Here is a 19,115-nt window from a genome sequence, read left to right on the forward strand (position 1 = left end):
TGGTCTCCCTCTCCTAGATCAATAGGTGGGTGGTTATAGATGCAGAGGGGGCTGCCGGGCACCATGGCCCCAAGGTATAAATTAATATGGCCTGTCAAGAGGCTGCGTCTCCTGGCGTGGGAGAAGACACTCTCATGAGCAGCGCTGACATCTCAGGGGGAACGGCAGGCACAAGCCAGTGGGAGCCCCCCTGTCCCCCCACCCCTCGCTGCAACCTAAGAATGCAGTTTATAAATCATTCAGCGTCTGATGGGCACGCCGTGAGGAGGGCAGCTGGGGGCGCCGCTGTCAGCCCCAGCGGGTGCTAAGAAGTCTGGTCGTGCCCTCCTCCACGTGCTCAGGGTCTCGTCTAGCCACCTCTCTGGGGCTCCCTGCGTGCCCCCCACCCCCCCAAGCTCAGAGGACGGAGGGCTGAGATTCAGGAACAGGCGGGCAATAGAGGGCACTAGAGAGCTCCAGCAGTGAGCTCTCGGGCATCCTGGGTGGCATAGGCACCCTCTCCACCCTGGCGCCAGGCCCGGCTGCTCTTGCCCCCAGCCCAGACTGTGAGCAGCGAGGCACCCTCGCCTGGGAGAAGAGCCTTGGTGTGAATGCTCCCGCTGTCCTCCCAAGTGCCCAAGGCACAGAGGGAGCCGTGGGGCTCTGCCCGTTTGTGACGTTCTTGTCCACAGGCCAGGCCCCAGGCTGGGTGCTGAGGGCACCCAGTCCTCGCCTGTTCAGGCTGGTCAGGGAGACAGATGTACAGCGCGCCACAGCCATGGTCATGTGTGGGACACGTATTTATACGGAGTCCTGTCCTGAGCACTTCCCAGACACGGTCCCGTTTACTTCAATCCTCACAACGATTTCGCAAGGCAGGCATAGCTGTTTCCATTTTGCAGGCAGAATGGAAGCAGCCTGCCCCAAGTCACATGACCAGGCCTGTCTCCTCACCCTGGCTCCACCCTTGACGAGCCCTGGGCAAGTCACGAAGCCTCGCTATTCCCACGGCCACACCTGCAGAATGGGAATAACGCAGTGGCTAGTGCTCAGTGAGCCCCCCACGGAAAGCCTGGTCTTGGGCACATGGGAAACTCTCAACAATAACAACGGGGTCAACTTATTATTATTATCATAGAAATGCACTATTTTGTTCCACTGACAAACAATCGCCAGGAATATCCTTCTCCCTGCTTTCCTGCCTCTAGTAAGGAGATACAGGCATGAAAAGTGACTTTCATCTGTCCTTGCTGAGTGACATGGAGAGATGATGTGGCTTAGGGGAATCCAGGGCCAGAAGGCTTGGGTCCTGGCTTGGACCCTACCCCCAGCCGGGGGGCTCAGGCGAGTACTCTCAGTCTCTCGGGTTCCTGTTGTCTCATCTCCCTCCAACCTTCCCTCCACCAACTTCCTCCCCATCTCACAGCCAGTCATCTGAAGCCACAGGTAACAAAGATCTAACCAGGACTTGCCTGTCACAGTGATCTGGGCAGGGACCCAGGGAGCCTACTGTTAGCCCGGCTGTATTTCCATGAAGTAATACTGGGTACCTGCAAGGGACACGTACCCAGACAGCCACTGTCCCTCCTCAACAGGATCTCTGGTCAGGGGTGAGAGTTCACCTCCCTCTTTTAGAAATTCCAACATATGAAAAGAAGCCAAAGGTCAGAAAGGATATGATATTCAGAAGCACCAGAATCTTCTTCTCTACCGAACTTCTACACATTCTGTGAGGTCCGAAACAAAGAGCCCCTGTGTACAGACCAGGTCATTCTCTCCACAGTGCTTCTGTCCTGCTTTGGCACACCCTAACTACCATGGCATTTAATACATTGTATGTCATGAGGCATCCTCTTTTCTTTCTCTCTGTAAGATCACCTTCTCTGAGGACAAGGCCTTGGTCTTCATTACCAGCATTTTACTGAATGTACCACAAACCGGGCTAAGGGCTTCACCCTCCTGCATTATTATTACCTCACAAGGACCCCACCTGGAAAATATTGTTTCTTGTCTCATAGATAAGAAAACCAGAGAGGTTAAGTCACCACCCAAAGTTGCCCAGCTGGCAAATGGTAGAGTCCGTTCGCTCTCCTCCACATGTCCAAGTCAGCTTAGAATCCCTGGGCCTTGCTTCTAGCCGGTCAGCAAAGGTTTGCTGTGTTCATTTTTAAAAAATTGAGTGGCTCAGGGCAAGGTGGATCAGCTCTGGGCTTCGAAGGACAGGCAGAGTTGAGTTAGGCTGAGAGCAGAAAGACAACACTCCAGCGCTAGTTAGAACAGTATGATGTGTGTGCACTGAAGCGAGAGAAAAGAGAGACACAGGCACAGGCTCCCAGGCACTGAGTTGGCCCCTGGGCCAATCTGTGTGGAGGAAGCCAGCGGGTAAGTTGAGAAAGGCAGGTTGAGGCCAGGTGGATAACAGCCTCAAATGCCCAGCTAAGGTGACTGAACTTGCTCGAACGTCAAGGACACGTCTGTCCCTGAGATCACAGAGGCCCTCCTGGCACCCCTGGATGTCTAACATCACACCCATCCTCCAGCCCGAACACCCCAGCCCCAGGGTCACCTCCCCAGGGCAGCCCTGGAGGGCTGAGCTGAGGGGGTGGCCCCAGGAGGACGCGGTGGACGGGGCAGCGTTGAAGGTCAGCGAGGTGGACACACACCCCTAATGGAGGTAGCGGAGCAGTGCCGCTGGGCACAGACACAGGCAAACACGTTTGAGCAAATTGGAACGCCATAAAAGTCTATTACAGCAAATCAAACAGCAGTCAGCATGGCAGCCATTAGCCTGAAATGAATACACGGGGACTTAATGAGGTCTGTCGAGGCTGGCTTGGTGAATTAAGTTGCCAATTCTAGCAGGATTTCCCTTTTCTTTACGGACTTGAAAGCATCCACGCTGCCTTGTTAGGGCTTCGACAAGTGAATTGCAGGGCCTTTCACCCTGATAAAATGGATAATTACATGTAGAACAGCTTAGTGAGGGGAGAGGGCTGGGCAGGAAGGGAACCAAGAACAAACAAATCCAAACATACCTGTCTGGCTTCTCTAGCGCAGGGGCCGGGCCAGGGCAGGGGGGCTTGAGGAGGGATAGGGGGCAGGGCTGGGTGACCGGGGACAAATGAGCTTCTCCCAGAGAAAGGGGCAGTGCCTGGCCTTGATCAGACCTCCTACCCACTCTTATCCCAGGCCTGAGGACTAGCGTCATCGTGGGTCGTGCCTCTAGGCAGCTAACACCTCCTAAGCTCAGGTGGGGACAGCCACCGGCGTCACCCTCCAGGGCTTGGCCATCACGGGAGGACTTTTGTTAAAAATGCAGAGCCTGGGCCAGCTCTTTCCAAACTATGCATTCAGAATCACAGGGGTGCGCGAATATGCCTCCTAACTGGTCCCCCAGGAAGTTCTGATGCGGCCTTCTGATTCATCCCTTCTCTAACACTCAGTACTGAATGGCTCCTGAAACAGTTCTGTTTCTGTTTGCACCACTCCAGGGCTGGGGAGCTCAGTACATCTTCGGTAGGGCTGGGGGTTTCAATATTAGAAACTTCTTTCTTACATAAACCTAGAAATTGCCTCCCTATAACTTGCTTCTCACACCCATCCTTGCGTTCTGGGCACAAGAGACCCCCAAATTATCCGGGCTCCTAGGGCTGGGGGCAGTGAATGCTGGGAAGGTGAGGGAGAGGGTGCAGGTAGCTGGCATGACCTCAAGAGGAGCTCAGTAGATAGAAACAGCCACCGGAGCTCCTTGGCCATCCCTGAAGGGATAATGAAGTGCTGAAGGAGAAGTAGGAGCTGCTCCTGCTGGGATTCATCCTCAGACCATGGGCTATCAGCCTACGAATGGATCTGGTCCAACTCCCCCAGTTTAGCAGCTGCTGGAAATGAAGCCAGCAGCAATAAGCCCAGAGTGTCACCCAGCCGGTTGCTGGCACAGCCAGGACAAAGCCCCAGGTGTCTTGACCTCTTCACAGGAGCTCCATGGCTCACCTTGGCCAAATTCGGCTGGAAACCCACCTCCTCCGGGAAGCCCGCTGGGATTCTCCAATCCTTCTGGCAACCCCTTGGCACTGACACCTCACAGGGTCTCCAGTGCGCCCCCCCCCTTCTCTGGTTTGTATTTTCACCCTGTGCACATCCGTAGGACCTCTGGCACATATCACACGTCTCGAGGGCAGGGGCCTCAGGTTGCCAGGGTGACCTGGAGCCCAGCAGGGGAGCCCAGCTCAGTTCTGGGCCGGGAGCCAGTAGGCCCTTTGCTGGTACCTCAGCTGGGCCCTGAGTCAGGCAGCTAAGCTCTAGCTCGGGTGACCACACCAGTGGTCGGTGCCAAGCCACCTCGGGGCAGGAGTGGCCAGGCCTCCGTCCAGCTGACACCGCACCCCACCAGCCACACTGAGCAGCCCTAACTAGGGCATCGAGTAGCGAGCCAAGGAGGTGACCTGGGGACGTTTACACGTGAGCAAGGAAACCACACGGGACTTCCTCCAAGAACTGTGTGTCCTTGTAGCCGGCCCCTCTCAGTGCACCCTCGCCTCATCAGATGGGCACCAGGCAGGCCACTTTATCCTGTCCTCTGTTTTCATTACATAAGGACGACTATGGCCCAGAGAGGTTACGTGACGTGCCCACGCAGACTCAGCAATCTGGAAGCAGAGCAGGGGGGCTAGGCCTGGGGTCTCCTGCCTCTGGTCCCGGCTCCTGTCATTGCACATTCTTCTGGCGTCCCAGGTCTCTGTGCAGTGCAGGGCTGGCACGGCGCCAAGCCCACAGCAGACACTCAATAAATATTTGTTAAATAGATGAATGACTGAAGAGGCGCTCTCCTTGGAGGCAGAGGCTGTGGAGAATCCCAGGGGATTCCAACAGGGCACCGTTGGAGGTCACATCTCCTGGCAAGGTAGCGAGGGAAAGGCTGGCCTCGGCCCAAAGGCTGGGGAGGAGGGAGGTGACCTGTCATCCCCTTGCTGCCCCCGCCACCCACTGCCCCCTGTGAGGGAAGACAGAGGGCAGCCGTGCCTGCCAGAATGACAGCTGAGCAATGGGTCCAAGGCTCATTAACTCTGAGCCATGCCCTTGGTCTCTGAGCCCGGGCCCAGAGTGCAGGCTGGCACGTAGAGCCCCTTAATTAAATTAGGGAGCCTTCCAAATGAGAGGGGGCCCAGAGCCAAGCAGCGGTCCCGGACGCGCTGGCCACAGCTCAGGGCGCCGTGTCCCCATGCTTGGGGCTGCGGCCTCCCCCTCCTTCTGGCCTGCCCCATCCGGGGAAGGGCGTGGGAGCCTCTGGTGTGTTCTCACCCCCGCATTCGCCCTCACTTTCCTCCATCTGGCACCAGGAAAGGACAACTGGCTCACAGCTCCGAGCAAGGAGGGCCAGGAACGGGAACGTGGGGGGCATGAGACATGGCCTCTTCATCTCTGAGGGAATCTGAAGCTGCCCTAGGAGTCCAGAGGCTCAAAGTCAGAGCTGTGTGACCTTGGGTGAGTCACTGTCCCACGCTGAGCCTCAGCTTTCCCATCTTTAAACTGAACAGATATTTTCTAAAGCCTCTTCTGGTTTCTTGATCCAGTGACATATAATATAAAGGGGCTGGAACTCTAAGGCCATGGTGCTGACCTGCATCTCTCCGGTGGATTCCATCGCTCAACGTTCCCATGCCCCCTTTTACTGCTGCTGCCCAACCCCGAGCCCCGAGGGCAGGCCTGACGAACACCCAGCAGAAGCTCTTTACCACCACCCCCTTCAAGGTCTTTGAGTTGCTAACTGCCAGCCCAGAAGACTGCCATCAGTCACGGGGAGAGGGACAGTAAGTGACGAGAACCCTAGTACCGTTGGGAGCCAGCCGCCAGCTAATTAATGAACCGTTTGTAATGCAATAATTTGTACTTCTCAATTACCAGCAATGGCTTGGTTTTACATGCATGCGCTCATGCAAACACACTCAGAGTACACAGACGACCCAAAGGCGCAGGGGCCCAGGGAGACAATGGGGCAAGCATTAAGGCTAGGGTAAGACTGTCTCTTCCTGGAGCCGCCCGCTTCCTGTGTCCTGTCAGGGGTGGGGTAGGGGGTGGGGGGGGGACCGTTCTGGCCACAGCTGGAAAGCCTGGGGTCAGGCCTGCCAACCCATGTGCCCAAGGTGCGCACTGGCTCTGAATGGAAGGAAAGTGGCCGTGACACCTGCCCCTCCCCACTCCTGTTCCGTCGCGCCTCCCACGGGAGTGGTAGAGCTCGTCCAAGGCATGCCTTCCATCAGACCTAAGGCAACCGACACCCCGGGGCAGCAGGCGGGTCCCTACCCTCAGAGGTGCTGGCACAGTCACCAACCTGCCCAGGCTGGTGCCCCGGCTGAGGTGTGGGCAGGAGAAGGGGAGCTAGAGCTGTCCTTTCCCCAGCGCCAGCCTATTCCCAGGTGGCCCTGGACCAGCAGCGTGTACCCCACTGCATGGCCCTCAAGTGTGACTCTGAGGGCTCCTACCTCAGGGATGCGGACGCTGTAGGGCTGATTGTGAAATGTGGGTGCATTGTCATTCACGTCCCCGACCTGGATGTTCACCTTCCGCGTGATCACCTGCCAAGAGAAGGTGGTTAGTGTCCCTCTGCGTAGGCCTCTGGCCTCTTTCCACCCAAGAGCTGGGGACCCTGCCTCCCAGGGCAGCGGGGGGCTGCGGGAGACACTCACCCCCTGATGGTCGCTGACAGAGAACTCCACTGTGAACTCAGACTTGGTCTGAAAGAGAAGGGAGGGAGCGGGGAGAAGGCAGAGTTAGAGAGAGATGCACTGAGCTCCTGAGTCCTGGGCCCTGGGCTCTACTCTGGGCTCGGCCTCTAAATCTTTGTTTTAATCCTGAGCAAGTCACTAGACACCTCTGTGGCCCCTTCCTCAAATGTGAGGAGAAAACAAGGGTTGGGGTTTTCAAACTCATACCTTAATTTGCTAAGGGCTGCCTTGTCACCAAGTCTCACATCTCTGGAAAGTGTCCTTTAGGAGGACATTTGAGCGGGTAGACTTCCATACACCATGGAGCGACCATTCTATGGGGGATGAACCCAAGGTCATTGTCCTTCTTGCCCGTCTAGTGTTGTCCCTTGTTTGGAGCCACCCCCAGCCACCCCATTCACTGGTGCTGGAAGAGGGACGCCATTTAGGCAGGAAGATGCTACTTGAGGGTCAGAATGGGGCCTCAGAGGAAAGCCCCTAAAAGATGATGAGCCCCCCTCCCTCAGCGTCTGCCCCTGCCCCTGGGAAAGGATGAAGGCAGGGTTATGACCAGGTCATACCTCTCTGTCCAGTGGCTGCCGCAGCCACACCACACCTGTGTCAGGCTCCACGGCAAAAAAGCGGGAGGCCTCCTCCCCAGACACACCAAACACCAGGGGGTCATTGTCCATGTCTCGGGCCAGCAACTGGGTCACAGAGGAACCTGGAAGAGCCATGGGAGAGATCAGAGGGCAAAGATCAGAGGTTGGTCCACTCCTCAGCACCTCACTCGGGTGGCTGAATCCCAGAGGGAGCGGCCACCCAACAGACCACCGGCAGGCAATTACCGTAAGAGCCCTGTGCATCTCTGGGCTCTGACCCACAATGCCTGCCTCCATCCTGGCCACCCGTCACAGTGTGCATGTGCTTGTAACAGGGAACTGTGGTCCACCATGTTTCAGGCATGTAATGGACAGCTGTGACCTATGCCTATCCCCCCTTTCCTGATTTTAATCTGGAGACCCCCTTCTCCGAGTGGCTCAGATGGAGGCCAGGCCCCCAACCCTTCAATTATGTTGTTCCAGGATGGGCACATATCTCAGCTTTAGCCAATCAGAACATTCCTCTCCCTGGTCACAATGATTGGTTCAGGGATGAGCATGTGACCCAAGCTAGCCAATCACAGCCAACCCTGGGACTTGTGCTGGAATCACTGGGAAGGAGGAGCCCTCCTTCCACTGGGGTTGCTAAACTGGCCCCGCCAGCAGCCATCTTTGGCACCATACAGGAAGAGTCTGTCTGAGAATGAGGCAACAAGGAGGAAAACAGAGCCAAATCCTCCACAGAGAGAGGCTCTGGAAAGTTTGAGGGTGTGCAGTCAGCGGGGCCTGATATACGCTGTAACCTCTGGACTTCTCAGCTATACAGGCTAATGGATGCACCCTTCCTAATTCAGAATATATTACAAAACTTGGCATTCACCCAACAGTGACCAGGTGCTGGATTTGTGCTCAGTGCTAGAGTACAAAGAGGTTAGGAAGATGTGACCCCGCCTCAGAGAACTCCAGGCTAGGACTGGGTTTAGGTGAGGTTTCTGATCCCAAGAAGAGGACCGAGGCTGTCTATCTTCCCCAGGAAACAGCCCCGGCCAGAAGCCCCCAGGATGCCTGGCCCACAGCCATACAGTAGGGCATCTTCTCCCGGGGATCACAGCCCTCTCTAGGTAGCCTTCAGGCAGGGTGACCAGCCCCCCTGATTTGTCTGGGACGGAGGCAGGACACATACTACAACCAGAAGGTTCTAGACAACTACTGGACTGGCTGGCCAACTTAGTTTCAGGTAGTCCTCCAGCCTCCAGGAACTGTGCAAAATGCTGAGAGTACAGTATCGCTTTCTGCAGAGAGGATCTGCAGTCTTCACCTGATTCTCAAAGGGGTGGCTAGATTCGAATCATTGCCTTGGGCAAATCACTTCTTTTAAAGCCTCAGTTTACCTCATAAGATGGAAGGGATACACTTTCCTCCTCAAATACAGAGTCTTATGGTTACTGAATAGCTCTGATGATCAAGCTAAGTAAGAAAGGATTCCAAACTCGGGGACTGTTATCTAGAAAAGAACGCTAATGAGCGCTTCTAAAGGACAGTTCTAACATGACAATGATAGCTAACATTTCTGCACGCTAACCACATTCTAGATACTGGACTAATGGGTTTCCATGGACTTTCTGATTCAATCCTTTCTGTTATGCTCCCCATTTAACAGACAAGGTAACAAAGAGTGATTAAGTAATTAACCACAGCACACAGTTAGTAAATGGCAGAGATGGAATTCAGATCCTAGGCATTCTGGGTCCAGAGCCCATGTTTTTTTCCATGACCCTACACATCTCAACACTTGATATGTGAACTCCAGATTCAGGATTTCTATGGACATGACCCTATCAGACCCTAACCAGAAGTCTAACACTTGGAAAAGGAAGACACTGAGTAATCACTGGGCTCTTAGGATATGCCAAACACAGTGCTAGGTTCATTCACAGGGGTTCACTCATGAAATCCCCTCCAGAAACTCTGTTTAGTAGCCATTATTCTACCCATTTTACAGACTAGCAAGTTGAGGATCAGTAAGGCAAAGTGTCCTCTCCAAGGTCACACAGCACAGTAGGATTTGGCAACATCCAAGGTGATGAGAGAAGGTGAGAGGCAGGAGGTAGAGGAGGAAGAAAACCATAGAACAGTTAGAACAACCTCAGAGACACTTTGGGGAGTCCAAGTCCACCCTTCCCATTTTAAAGATGGAGAAGCTGAAGGTATTTAGCTAGGTGCTCCAAGTACAGTGGTGGGGAAAAAAGTTGGTCAACTAGAACTCAAGTTTCCAGACTCCCAGTACAGTGCTCTTTCTGGATAAGGAGGGAGGAGGAAGTCACAGATAGACCAAACACATCTCAAAGCATCTATATTCAATGGCAAGCAATTGTTTTATACTAAAATAAATGGGAACATTTTGGAACACAATCTAACAATTTACTTTTTTTTAAGAGAATCCTTTATTTTAAATGCTTATTTATTTTTGAGAGAGAGAGCAGGAGCAGGAGAGAAGCAGAGAGAGAGGGGGCCAGAGGATCTGAAGCAGGCCTTGTGCTGACAGCACAGAGTCCAATGCGAGGCTCGAACTCACAAACCGCGAGATCAAGACCTAAACTGAAGTTGGACGCTCAAACCGACTGAGCCATCCAGGCGCCCCATCTAACAATTTATCTTTAAAGACATAACCTGAAGCAATAAAAGAATTTTCAGCCTCCCTCCACTTCCAGGGATACCCATTTCCTTTCCATTACCCTCAAGGGTCCTTCAGCGGCAAAGTATGAGGAACACTGAGCTACTTCCTAATGCCTTGGGGAGATTCCATATGAGGAAACTGAGGCCCAGAAGGGTCCTGCCTGTCCACGAGTCCATGGCAGCCCCCTGGAGTGAACACTTCACTTGCCAACCACCTTCAGGGGCCAGCCTAGGTGGGGAGTACGGGACCAAGCTTTCTGGTAGCTGATGGGATTCTGGAAAAGACCACACTGGCCCTCTAGCCAAGGTCATATGACTCGGTCTGATATCCCAAATGGTTTTCTCGGGCCCGATGCTCAGGCCCTTCCAAGAAGGGGGGTGCTGGGCAGGACATGGATGGGGCCATCAAGTGCTGTCACCCACCCTATAATTTCCTGGACTTTTATCCATTTTCCCCTCAATTATGTGCTGCTCAAAATGGTCCTTTTCGGCTTCCTCGCAGGCTCTTGCCTGCTTATGCCTTCTTTGTGTCCCAGGTAATTGCTAGTGACCTTTTCTAAGTGTACTAATTAAAGGTGCCGATTTAATATTATATTTAAGACAAGACACCCCGCAGTTTTCCAGCTGGGCACATACTCCCCCGCCCGGGGCCGTTCTGCTACTCTGCAGAATCTGGGCTTCGCTTTGGCTTCTCCTGGACACAGGGCTCAATTCTCCACCTCTGCACCTTCACCCAGGAAAGAAGCCCATCTATGGGGCCCAGCCCCAGCCCAATGGCCCTCGAAGCAGCCACTCAGGAGTACCATCCCGGCTGTGGGACCGTGGGGTACACGTACCATACTCTACGTTTGTTTCCCACCCGGGAAACTGGCAATACACCCCACAACTCAGGCTTTAGAATACCTGGAGTTGTGCTTTGTTTTGTTGTACAACTGGGATAAAACAAATATAATGTAAAATACATCGTTTTAACCATTTTAACACGTGCAATGTTCAGCAATATCAGGTGTGTTCGCAGTGTGCTCCAACCACCACCACCACCTGCTTCCAGAATATTCTCCTCATCCCCAAAGGAAACCCATATTCACGAAACAGTGACTCCCCAATGCCTCCCTCCCCCTGCCTTGGCACCTGCTAATCCACTGTGTGACTCTCTGAAGTTGCCCGTTCTGGATATTTCTTGCACGCAGAATTAGAGGAAATGTAGTCTCAGTGTCCAGCTTCCTTCACTCAGGATAAAGTTTTCAAGGTTCATCCCCGTTGCAACATGTATTAGTACATAATCCCTTTCTACGGCTGAGTAACATTCCGTTGTATGGAGATACCGCGTTTTGTTCACCCATTCATCCGCTGACGGGCGTTTGGGTTGCTTCCACCTCTTGGCTATTGTGAATGGCACTGCGATGAGCATTTGGGGACAAGCTTTTGTTGGAACACTGGTTCTCAGCGCTTTCTGAATACGTACCTAGGAGCGGAATTGCTGGGTCCTGTGGTAATTCTACATTTAACTTATTAAGGACCCGCTCATTGTCTTCCACAGCTGCTGCACCATTTGTATTCCCACCAGCAACGGATGGGGCCTGAGCTCTTTCCAGCGGTAAGAAGGACACTCAGTGACTCACCAGGGCTGACCACCTCCGGTACGGTGAAGAGCCGGGAGCCGGGGAGCACTCCGTGCCAGATGCTACTGGTACCCTGCCTGTTAGGCCTCAGCGCATCCCAAAGTCACACACGCCAGCCCGACCCCCAAATGTCAGCCTGGGACTCTTTGCCTCAGGGCTCTGGCTATCGGAGACTTCTCCCCCCACCCATAGGACAGGCTAGAAGGACCAGGGAGCTAAGGGCCCCGGCAGCAGTGCTCAAAGAGTGACAGCCAGAGTGTCGGATAGAGTTGGCAGATAACCGCTCTAGCGCCCTCGCCCCCGGGGGGCTGGCACAGAGGCCTGCTTGTACACTGGCTCTCCAAGTTCCCCACCGGGACCTAGCTCCCGTGGTCCTGGGGTGGAGGGGGACATGGTTGGTCAAGCGTCTTCTCCTCCACTGTCTCATCTCCTCACTCCCCACCTGTGCTTCCACAATCTCCTTCCCAACAACCAATTTGTACTCCAACCCTCACCCCAAGGCCTGCTTTGGGGGAAACCCATGTAAAATACTCCCTAAAACTACGGCCACAGCATCATCCAGAAGCCTGTAACAACTGATTCCCAGGCCCACTGACTCCGTTGGTCCAAGGGGAGCCCAGAGTGTGGACGTTTAAATGGCAGCCCCACTCTCCCTGCAAGAGACCCTTGCCGCATAGCCGGGTCTGGAAGTCCGGAGACTGGTTTATAGCAGGGTGATATTCAAATATTTAACAATGGGCATAGTACAGGCATCAACCAATCAGAAAGGATGCCGGCCATAAACTAGCAGACCGGTGAGTACTGCCTGTAAGTCAGCCTGGTTTATGGCTCACATTTTAGATGCAGAGAAAAGCTCCTCCGGCCCCAACATGATTTAAAGGCTAGGTCTTCAGGCTCTTGGTTCAATCGGTGCCGAGGGAGGACTCTCTGTTCTTGCCCCACCCCCACTCCACCCTCCCAGGGAAGGGTAGCTCAGCAAGGCTAGCCCTCCTCAACTCGGTGCCAACCCAACCCGGGGGGGGGGGAGGGGCAAGCCTGGCCTCATGGGTAGAAGACCCCTGGATGCCCATGCTCACAGCACCATCTTTCACAACAGCCAAAAGGCGGAGGCAGCCTTTTGTGAGGAGATGAGTGAGGAGATGAGACATGTCCATTGATGGAAGGATGGAGAAACAAAATGGGTGCATACATATAACGGAACATTAGTCAGCCTTTAAAAGGAAGGGAATTCTAACTGGGGCTACAACATAGATGAACCTTGAGGCAAGCCAGCCACAAAAAGACAAATGCTGGATGATTCCACTTACATGAGGGACCAAGGGTAGTCAAATTCGCAGACTCTGAAAGTAGAAGGTTGGCTGCCAGTGGCTGGGGAGAGGGAGGAATGGGGTGGGGGGGGGTGTTTAATGGGTGTAAGGTTTCAGCTTTGCAAGATGGAGAGTTCTGGAGCCCCGTTACATAACAACGAGAATGCACTGAATGCTACTGAACTGTACGTTTCAAAATGGCTGAGACGGCAAATTTTATGTGACGTGTATGTTACCACAATTAGAGAATTTAAGACCAAGACTTAAATCAGATTATGTGAGGGGCGCGTGGGTGGCTCAGCCGGTTAAGCGTCCAAGTTTGGCTCAGGTCATGATCTCACGGTTCGTGGGTTCGAGCCCTGCGTTGGGCTCTGTGCTGACAGCTCAGAGCCTGGAGACTGTTTCAGATTCTGTGTTTCCCTCTCTCTCTGACCCTCCCCTGCTCACACTGTCTCTCTCTCTCTCTCTCTCAGAAATAAATTAAAAAAACATTAAAAAATTTAAAAAAAAAATCAGATTATGTACAAGGCCCTAGCGATCTGGCCTGAGACACCCCCCCACTGCATTTCACACAGATCCCTGGGCTTAGCCCTCCCTTCTGTTCCTGAACAGATGGTGGCTGCCTTAGGGCCTTTGCCCTGGTTGTGCCTTCTGCTGGGAATGCCCTACCCTGGCAGCTTCCTCACTCTTCACCTCTCAGCCCAAGGGCTACCTTCCCAGAGAGGCCTTCTCCAATACTCGATCATACAGAGAGAGTCTATCTAGAGAGATTCCCTGTGTCCTGTATTCCCTGTCACTGTCTTCACGGCTCCCCCTCCTCTGAGCTGATTTTGTTTGTCCACCAGACTTGTAGCCTGTGTGCCCCAGCCCCCCGCCTACCACACAAGCATACCCAGTTTGCTCCATGGGGTGTAGCCTGGCCCGCCACGTTCCCTGTCTACCCCCAAACCTAACCCAGGGGCCAGCATCTCAGGGATGCTCAGTCAAGAGCTGCTGGGTGAACAAATGAGTCCTGACCATGGCCAGAGGTGCTACGCACCCACAGCCGCCGGGGTCGTGTAGATCTGTGAGCCACAAGGAGGGGAGAGAGGACAGCCAGTTAATTCCTAATTATGTATACTAATGGACAGGACAAAGCATGGCTAATCAAAACCTAATAACGCCCAAACCAGTAGAGCTTGGTTTTGGGCGCGGGCAGCATCATAGCTGGGTACTAGCTGGGGGTCCAGTCTCTCAAGAAGTAGCCCTGCACCTCATCCTTTATGGCAATGTACCCCAGTCTGAGGCCGTGTACTCTATCCCGTGACCCTGTACCCCATCCAGGGGCAATGTTCCCCATCCGGGGGCCATCTACCCCATCCTGGGCCATGGACCCTATCCTAAGGCTGTGCACCACATCCTTGAGGCCAGGTGTCCCATCCTGGGGGCCAAGGACCCCATCCAGGAGGCCAAGTCGCCATCCAGGGGCCCTGGTTGGCATGGACATCCACTCAGTAGGCTACAAACGCGCCTGGGAGGCACAGGCTGGTGACACATCTCCACGGTGGCCTCGGCCCCTCAGCAGCAGGCTGTGTCCATCTTCCCGGCGAGGGGTGGATAATCACAGCTCTCCCCGCAGCCCTGCTGGGCCCACGCTGCTCACGGAGATGACTGCTATTACTACTATGGTTGTTATTTGCACTGAGGGGCAGAGGCTGGGATTGGTGTGTCAGGCACTCCTGGAGAGCTGTGAGTTTCACCTGCTGGATGAGAGGTGGGCCAGAAACCCGGGAGGGCCAGCGGCAGCTACAAGGCTTCATGCTTATCCTGGCTGGGGGAGATGAAAGCTGTCTGCTCCCGGACCACAGAGAGGGGGCCACAGAGCCGATGGAGGGCTGGAGAACACGTCGCACTTCCTCCCGGCGGTAGCAGCTTCCTACAGCACAGCTCCAACACCTCCCACGGAGGTGCCCACGGAATCCAACGAGCTCCTTCCTGAGATGGCCGATGCCCTCCCAACCTGTACTCAACCCCCTGGCCGGTCACACTGCCATCACGTCCCTGGGGCTCAGCGCACCAGACCGCTGCCCTCCCCAGGCTCGCTGTGGCTCTGCGCATTCCTACGCTGGGCGGCGGCTCCCGCAGCCTGGAAGGCTGACCCTCCTTGCCACGGCCTCTCAGTCCCAGTCGTCTATATGTGTATGTCTCAAATGCCGCTCCGGTCACACGGCTCTCTGCCCTCAGCACCCCCTGAGCTGCTGTTTGTACCCCCGTGCGGCACAGAATGGCCATCGCCCCTTGACGATGGAGGCCGATGTCCTGGGAGACGCTTGACAAATCTCCCCACCCCTCCATGATTCACGGTGGCTCCCCTCTCGGGGCCAGGGAGCTGGCCAGTTCCTTCCTTGCCTGAGCCGACGCTGCTCATCAGTCGTGGCTCCTTTTTCTGTTGTGTCCATATTCAACATCAGAACCCTTGACAGCACAGGGTTACATGCAGCCACTGCGGGCCAGTCTGCAAAGACGTGGGGAAGCAACCCTAAAAGGATGTCTCATCGGCCCTGACCTACTATCCTTTCCCATCCAGGGGCCACGGACCTTGCAGTCCGCTCCTACCAGGTTCAGGGCAGTGAGAAGGGAGCGACTCAGACTTGGGGCCTTCGGATGAGCTCAGAAATCAGGGCTAGTTACAGCCGAGGGGAGAACCAAAAGAACAAAGCCCACTATTGTGCAGCGGGAAAAGCAGGGGTCCTCACAGGGACAGGGCTGTGCACTGGAGAGTGGCTAAACTGAGGAGCAGCTGATGACGGGCCCCGGATTATGGGCCATGGGTTACGACCAGGTCGTCCTGAGAATAACCAGCCTCCCTCCCCATTGTCACCGGGTTTGCCGCACAAGCCCCGTGCCCACCCTTCTCCTGGTCCGGAGGGCCTAGCTGCACTGGTCCTGGTCTCTGCCGAGGCCAGGGGCTCCTGCCCTCTCCCTGTCCCCCGGGACAAGCCCCCCAGAGCCTGGGCTGGCCTTGGAGCCTATAATCTCATTTGTCTCTCCTCTGAGATCAGACAGGCCTGTTAAGTGCCTTGATTCCTGCGGATAATCTCATTTGTCTTAGGTTCACCCTCCCCATTCTTCTGCCTTCAGTCAGGCTCCTTCCTCCCAGTATCCCCCTCCCCACCCCAGGGGCCTGAACTTGGTTTGACCTCCGAGGAGCTGATTTTTGTTTTAGGTTTTTGGTGGTGGTGGCCTAGGCCCTGCTCTGTCTACCCAGGGGGAGCCAGTGTGAGCCCTGACACGCACACACCTCCCCGCCTCTCCTGAGAGGCAGGTGGCCCCCAGCCTGCCTGTGCTGACCCGCTTCCTCACTCACATCAGAAAACCGTAGCTCTGGATAAAGGGAACCGTCTGTCTCCCAAACCCATGCCACCTTCATATTCTCCGTCTCCTACAGCTCAGTCCACTCAAGAGTACACAGAGTGAGCTGTCAGGGGGAAAGGAAACTAGCACTCATGAGACACCTGCTGTTTGCCAGGCACCATGTTCATTCCCACTGTCATCTCTTTCTCACCATAACCCCCCAGCATCCCTACTACACAGATGAGGAAAGTGAGGCTCAGAGGGGTAAAAGGACCTACCCAAGGTCACACAGCTAGAAAGTGGCGGCATGAGGATTTGAACTCAAGCCAGCCTGACACAGAATTCATATTCCCTCCACCACCCTCATGGCTTTTATCACAAAGCCTTTTATCTAAGCCCTAATCTGAGAAGCTAAGCACTGCTCTCACCTTACCCCACAGAAACCAACCCCAGGGAGGCCCCCAATCCCCTCCATGTTTTAGGCTCCTTCATATTTTAGGCTGCCCTGGACCCTTGAGGTTACTCGGCTGGGCCAAAGGGGAATACCCTTGAGGCAGGGACCGTGGGGGACCCCCACCCCTCCATCACCCTGCCTTTCCACAGCCCACTTATCACCAGCTAGCTAGACGGCAAGTCGCTCCTGAGAGTCAGAGAAGCGATGGCTGGCTCACCTGGGCATGCAGTCTGATGGCCAAGGGGCCAAGTTTCAGCAGAGAAGGAGACATTAACCAGGGTGGGATGCTATAAACCAGAGGCTTCAGGGGCAGGGAAGAGGAGGAGCTACATGTTGCTGTTGTTTTAAAGTAATAAAGCACAAGAGGAAAGACCAGACCTAAAATACTTCAGGGACGTGGCCCTGAGGCTCAGAAACTCAGAGCTCTTTCACTTCTGGCACAACAGAGCAAATACAATTGTCATTGTCAAGGGCTGCCAGGCCCAGCTGCAGACATCAATGTGCTCTAAGCCTCTATAATCTTATGAGTCACAGAGAGGTTAAGTTACTTGCCTAAAGTCACACAGCCAGCACATGCCAGAACTGGGATTGTTCAGTGACCCATCTAATCCCCATGATGCCACCTATAGTCCTTCATTCGTTCCCTCGGCAAACCCTGCCTGAGCACCTGCTCCATCCTGGGCACTGGTGATACAACAAGGAACAAAACAGACGGAAGTGCCTGCTTCCTGGAGCTGACATTCCAGCGGCCACACCCACAGACACCACATGCGTTTCCTGGACTTTCACAGGCACTCTGGGGAAGGGAGCCATGGGGCTGGGGTTTGGTCACAGTCCCTATGTATGAAGAAGTGCATTCCTACCCTTTGCCCTGGTTCATGGGCTGTGACCCGCAGAATGAGCACTTGGCAGGGGAGTGAGGACATGGGACACAGGATCAAAGAACAGAAGATAGTTGGAGAGGAAGACAGCCTCAGCAAAGTCCCTTTATAACAGAAAGAAGCCATCAGGCATAGAATGGACAAGGTTGCACTGGCTGGGGCTCAACTTCCTGTGTGACCGTGGGACACTCATTCCCCTCCCCTGAGCTTCCTTTCCCCGCTGACACCATGAAGGAGCTGACGTCAACGGTGAAAGCACACAGATCCTTGAGGGGAATCGATGCCCAGCCTGGCAGATGGGCTTTGGTTCATGTGCTGAGCTGGTCCCTGGGCCACAGCTGCACAGGCACCGTATGGGGAAGGCTCTCAAGGCTTCATGGGTTTTCAACAGGAAAGAACGCCAGGATCCAGTAGACAGCTGATGTGAGCAAGGGATGGGGGTGAGCTGTACACATGCCACACTCACATTCTTTTTTTTTTTTTTTTTTACAAATAGTTTATTGTCAAATTAGTTTCCACATAACACTCAGTGCTCATCCCCACAAGTGTCCTCCTCCATGCCCATCCCTCCTTCCCCCCACATCCATCAGTCCTCAGTTTTTGTCAGCATTCAAGAGTCTCTCATGGTTTGCCTCTCTCCCTTTCCCCCACCGTTTCCCCCCTTCTTCTCCCCCTTGTTCCTCCGTCAAGTTCCTCCTAATCCTCCTATACGTGCAAACATATGATATTTGTCCTTCTCTGCCTGACTTATTTCGCTCAGCAGAACACCCTCAAGGTCCATCCATGTTGCTACACATGGCCAGATTTCATTCTTTCTCATTGCCATGTAGTATTCCATGGTATAGATAAACCACATCTTCTTGATCCATTCGTCCGTTGATGGACACTTAGGCTCTTTCCATGTTTTAGCTATTGTGGAGAGTGCTGCTATGAACATTGGGGTACATGTGCTCCTATGCCTCAGCATTTCTGTATCCCTTGGGTAAATTCCTAGCAGTGCTATTGCTGGGTCATAGGGGAGTTCTATTGTTAATTTTTTGAGGAACCTCCACACTGTTTTCCAGAGGGGCTGTCCCAGTTTACATTCCCACCAACAGTGTAGGAGGGTGCCCGTTTCTCCACATCCTCACCAGCATCTAGAGTTCTCTGATTTGCTCATTTTAGCCACTCTGACTGGCGTGAGGTGGTATCTCAGTGTGGTTTTGATTTGTATTTCCCTGATGAGGAGGGATGCTAAGCATCGTTTCATGTGTCTGTTGGCCATCTGGATGTCCTCTTTGGAGAAGTGTCTGTTCATATCCTCTGCCCATTTCTTCACTGGGTTGTTTGTTTTTCGGGCGTGTAGTTTGGTGAGTTCCTTATAGATTCTGGATATTAACCCTTTATCTGATATGTCATTTGCAACTATCTTTTCCCATTCCGTTGGTTGCCCATTAATTTTCTGGGTTGTTTCCTTGGCTGTGCAGAAGCTTTTAATCTTGATGAGGTCCCAATCATTTATTTTTGCTCTTGATTCCCTTGCTTTTGGGGATGTGTCAAGTAAGAAGTTGCTGCGGTGGA

The 19,115-nt window shown here is 54.0% G+C and overlaps 1 protein-coding gene across 1 annotated transcript in view; it reads right to left on the reverse strand.

Moving 5' to 3' along the window:
* LOC120247574 (cadherin-23-like) overlaps nucleotides 1-19,115 on the reverse strand; it is a 318,028-nt gene that overhangs the window by 186,584 nt on the left and 112,329 nt on the right. Inside the window, exons 4-6 of the mRNA XM_039255551.1 lie at nucleotides 7,262-7,404; nucleotides 6,663-6,710; nucleotides 6,459-6,551 (exon numbers count right to left, since the gene is read on the reverse strand). Coding sequence (XP_039111482.1) covers nucleotides 6,459-6,551; nucleotides 6,663-6,710; nucleotides 7,262-7,404 — 284 coding nt within the window. The remainder of the gene's footprint in view (nucleotides 1-6,458; nucleotides 6,552-6,662; nucleotides 6,711-7,261; nucleotides 7,405-19,115) is intronic.

Source organism: Hyaena hyaena, unplaced genomic scaffold, assembly GCF_003009895.1.
Source record: "Hyaena hyaena isolate Hyena2069 unplaced genomic scaffold, ASM300989v1 scaffold_531, whole genome shotgun sequence".
NCBI lineage: Eukaryota > Metazoa > Chordata > Mammalia > Carnivora > Hyaenidae > Hyaena > Hyaena hyaena.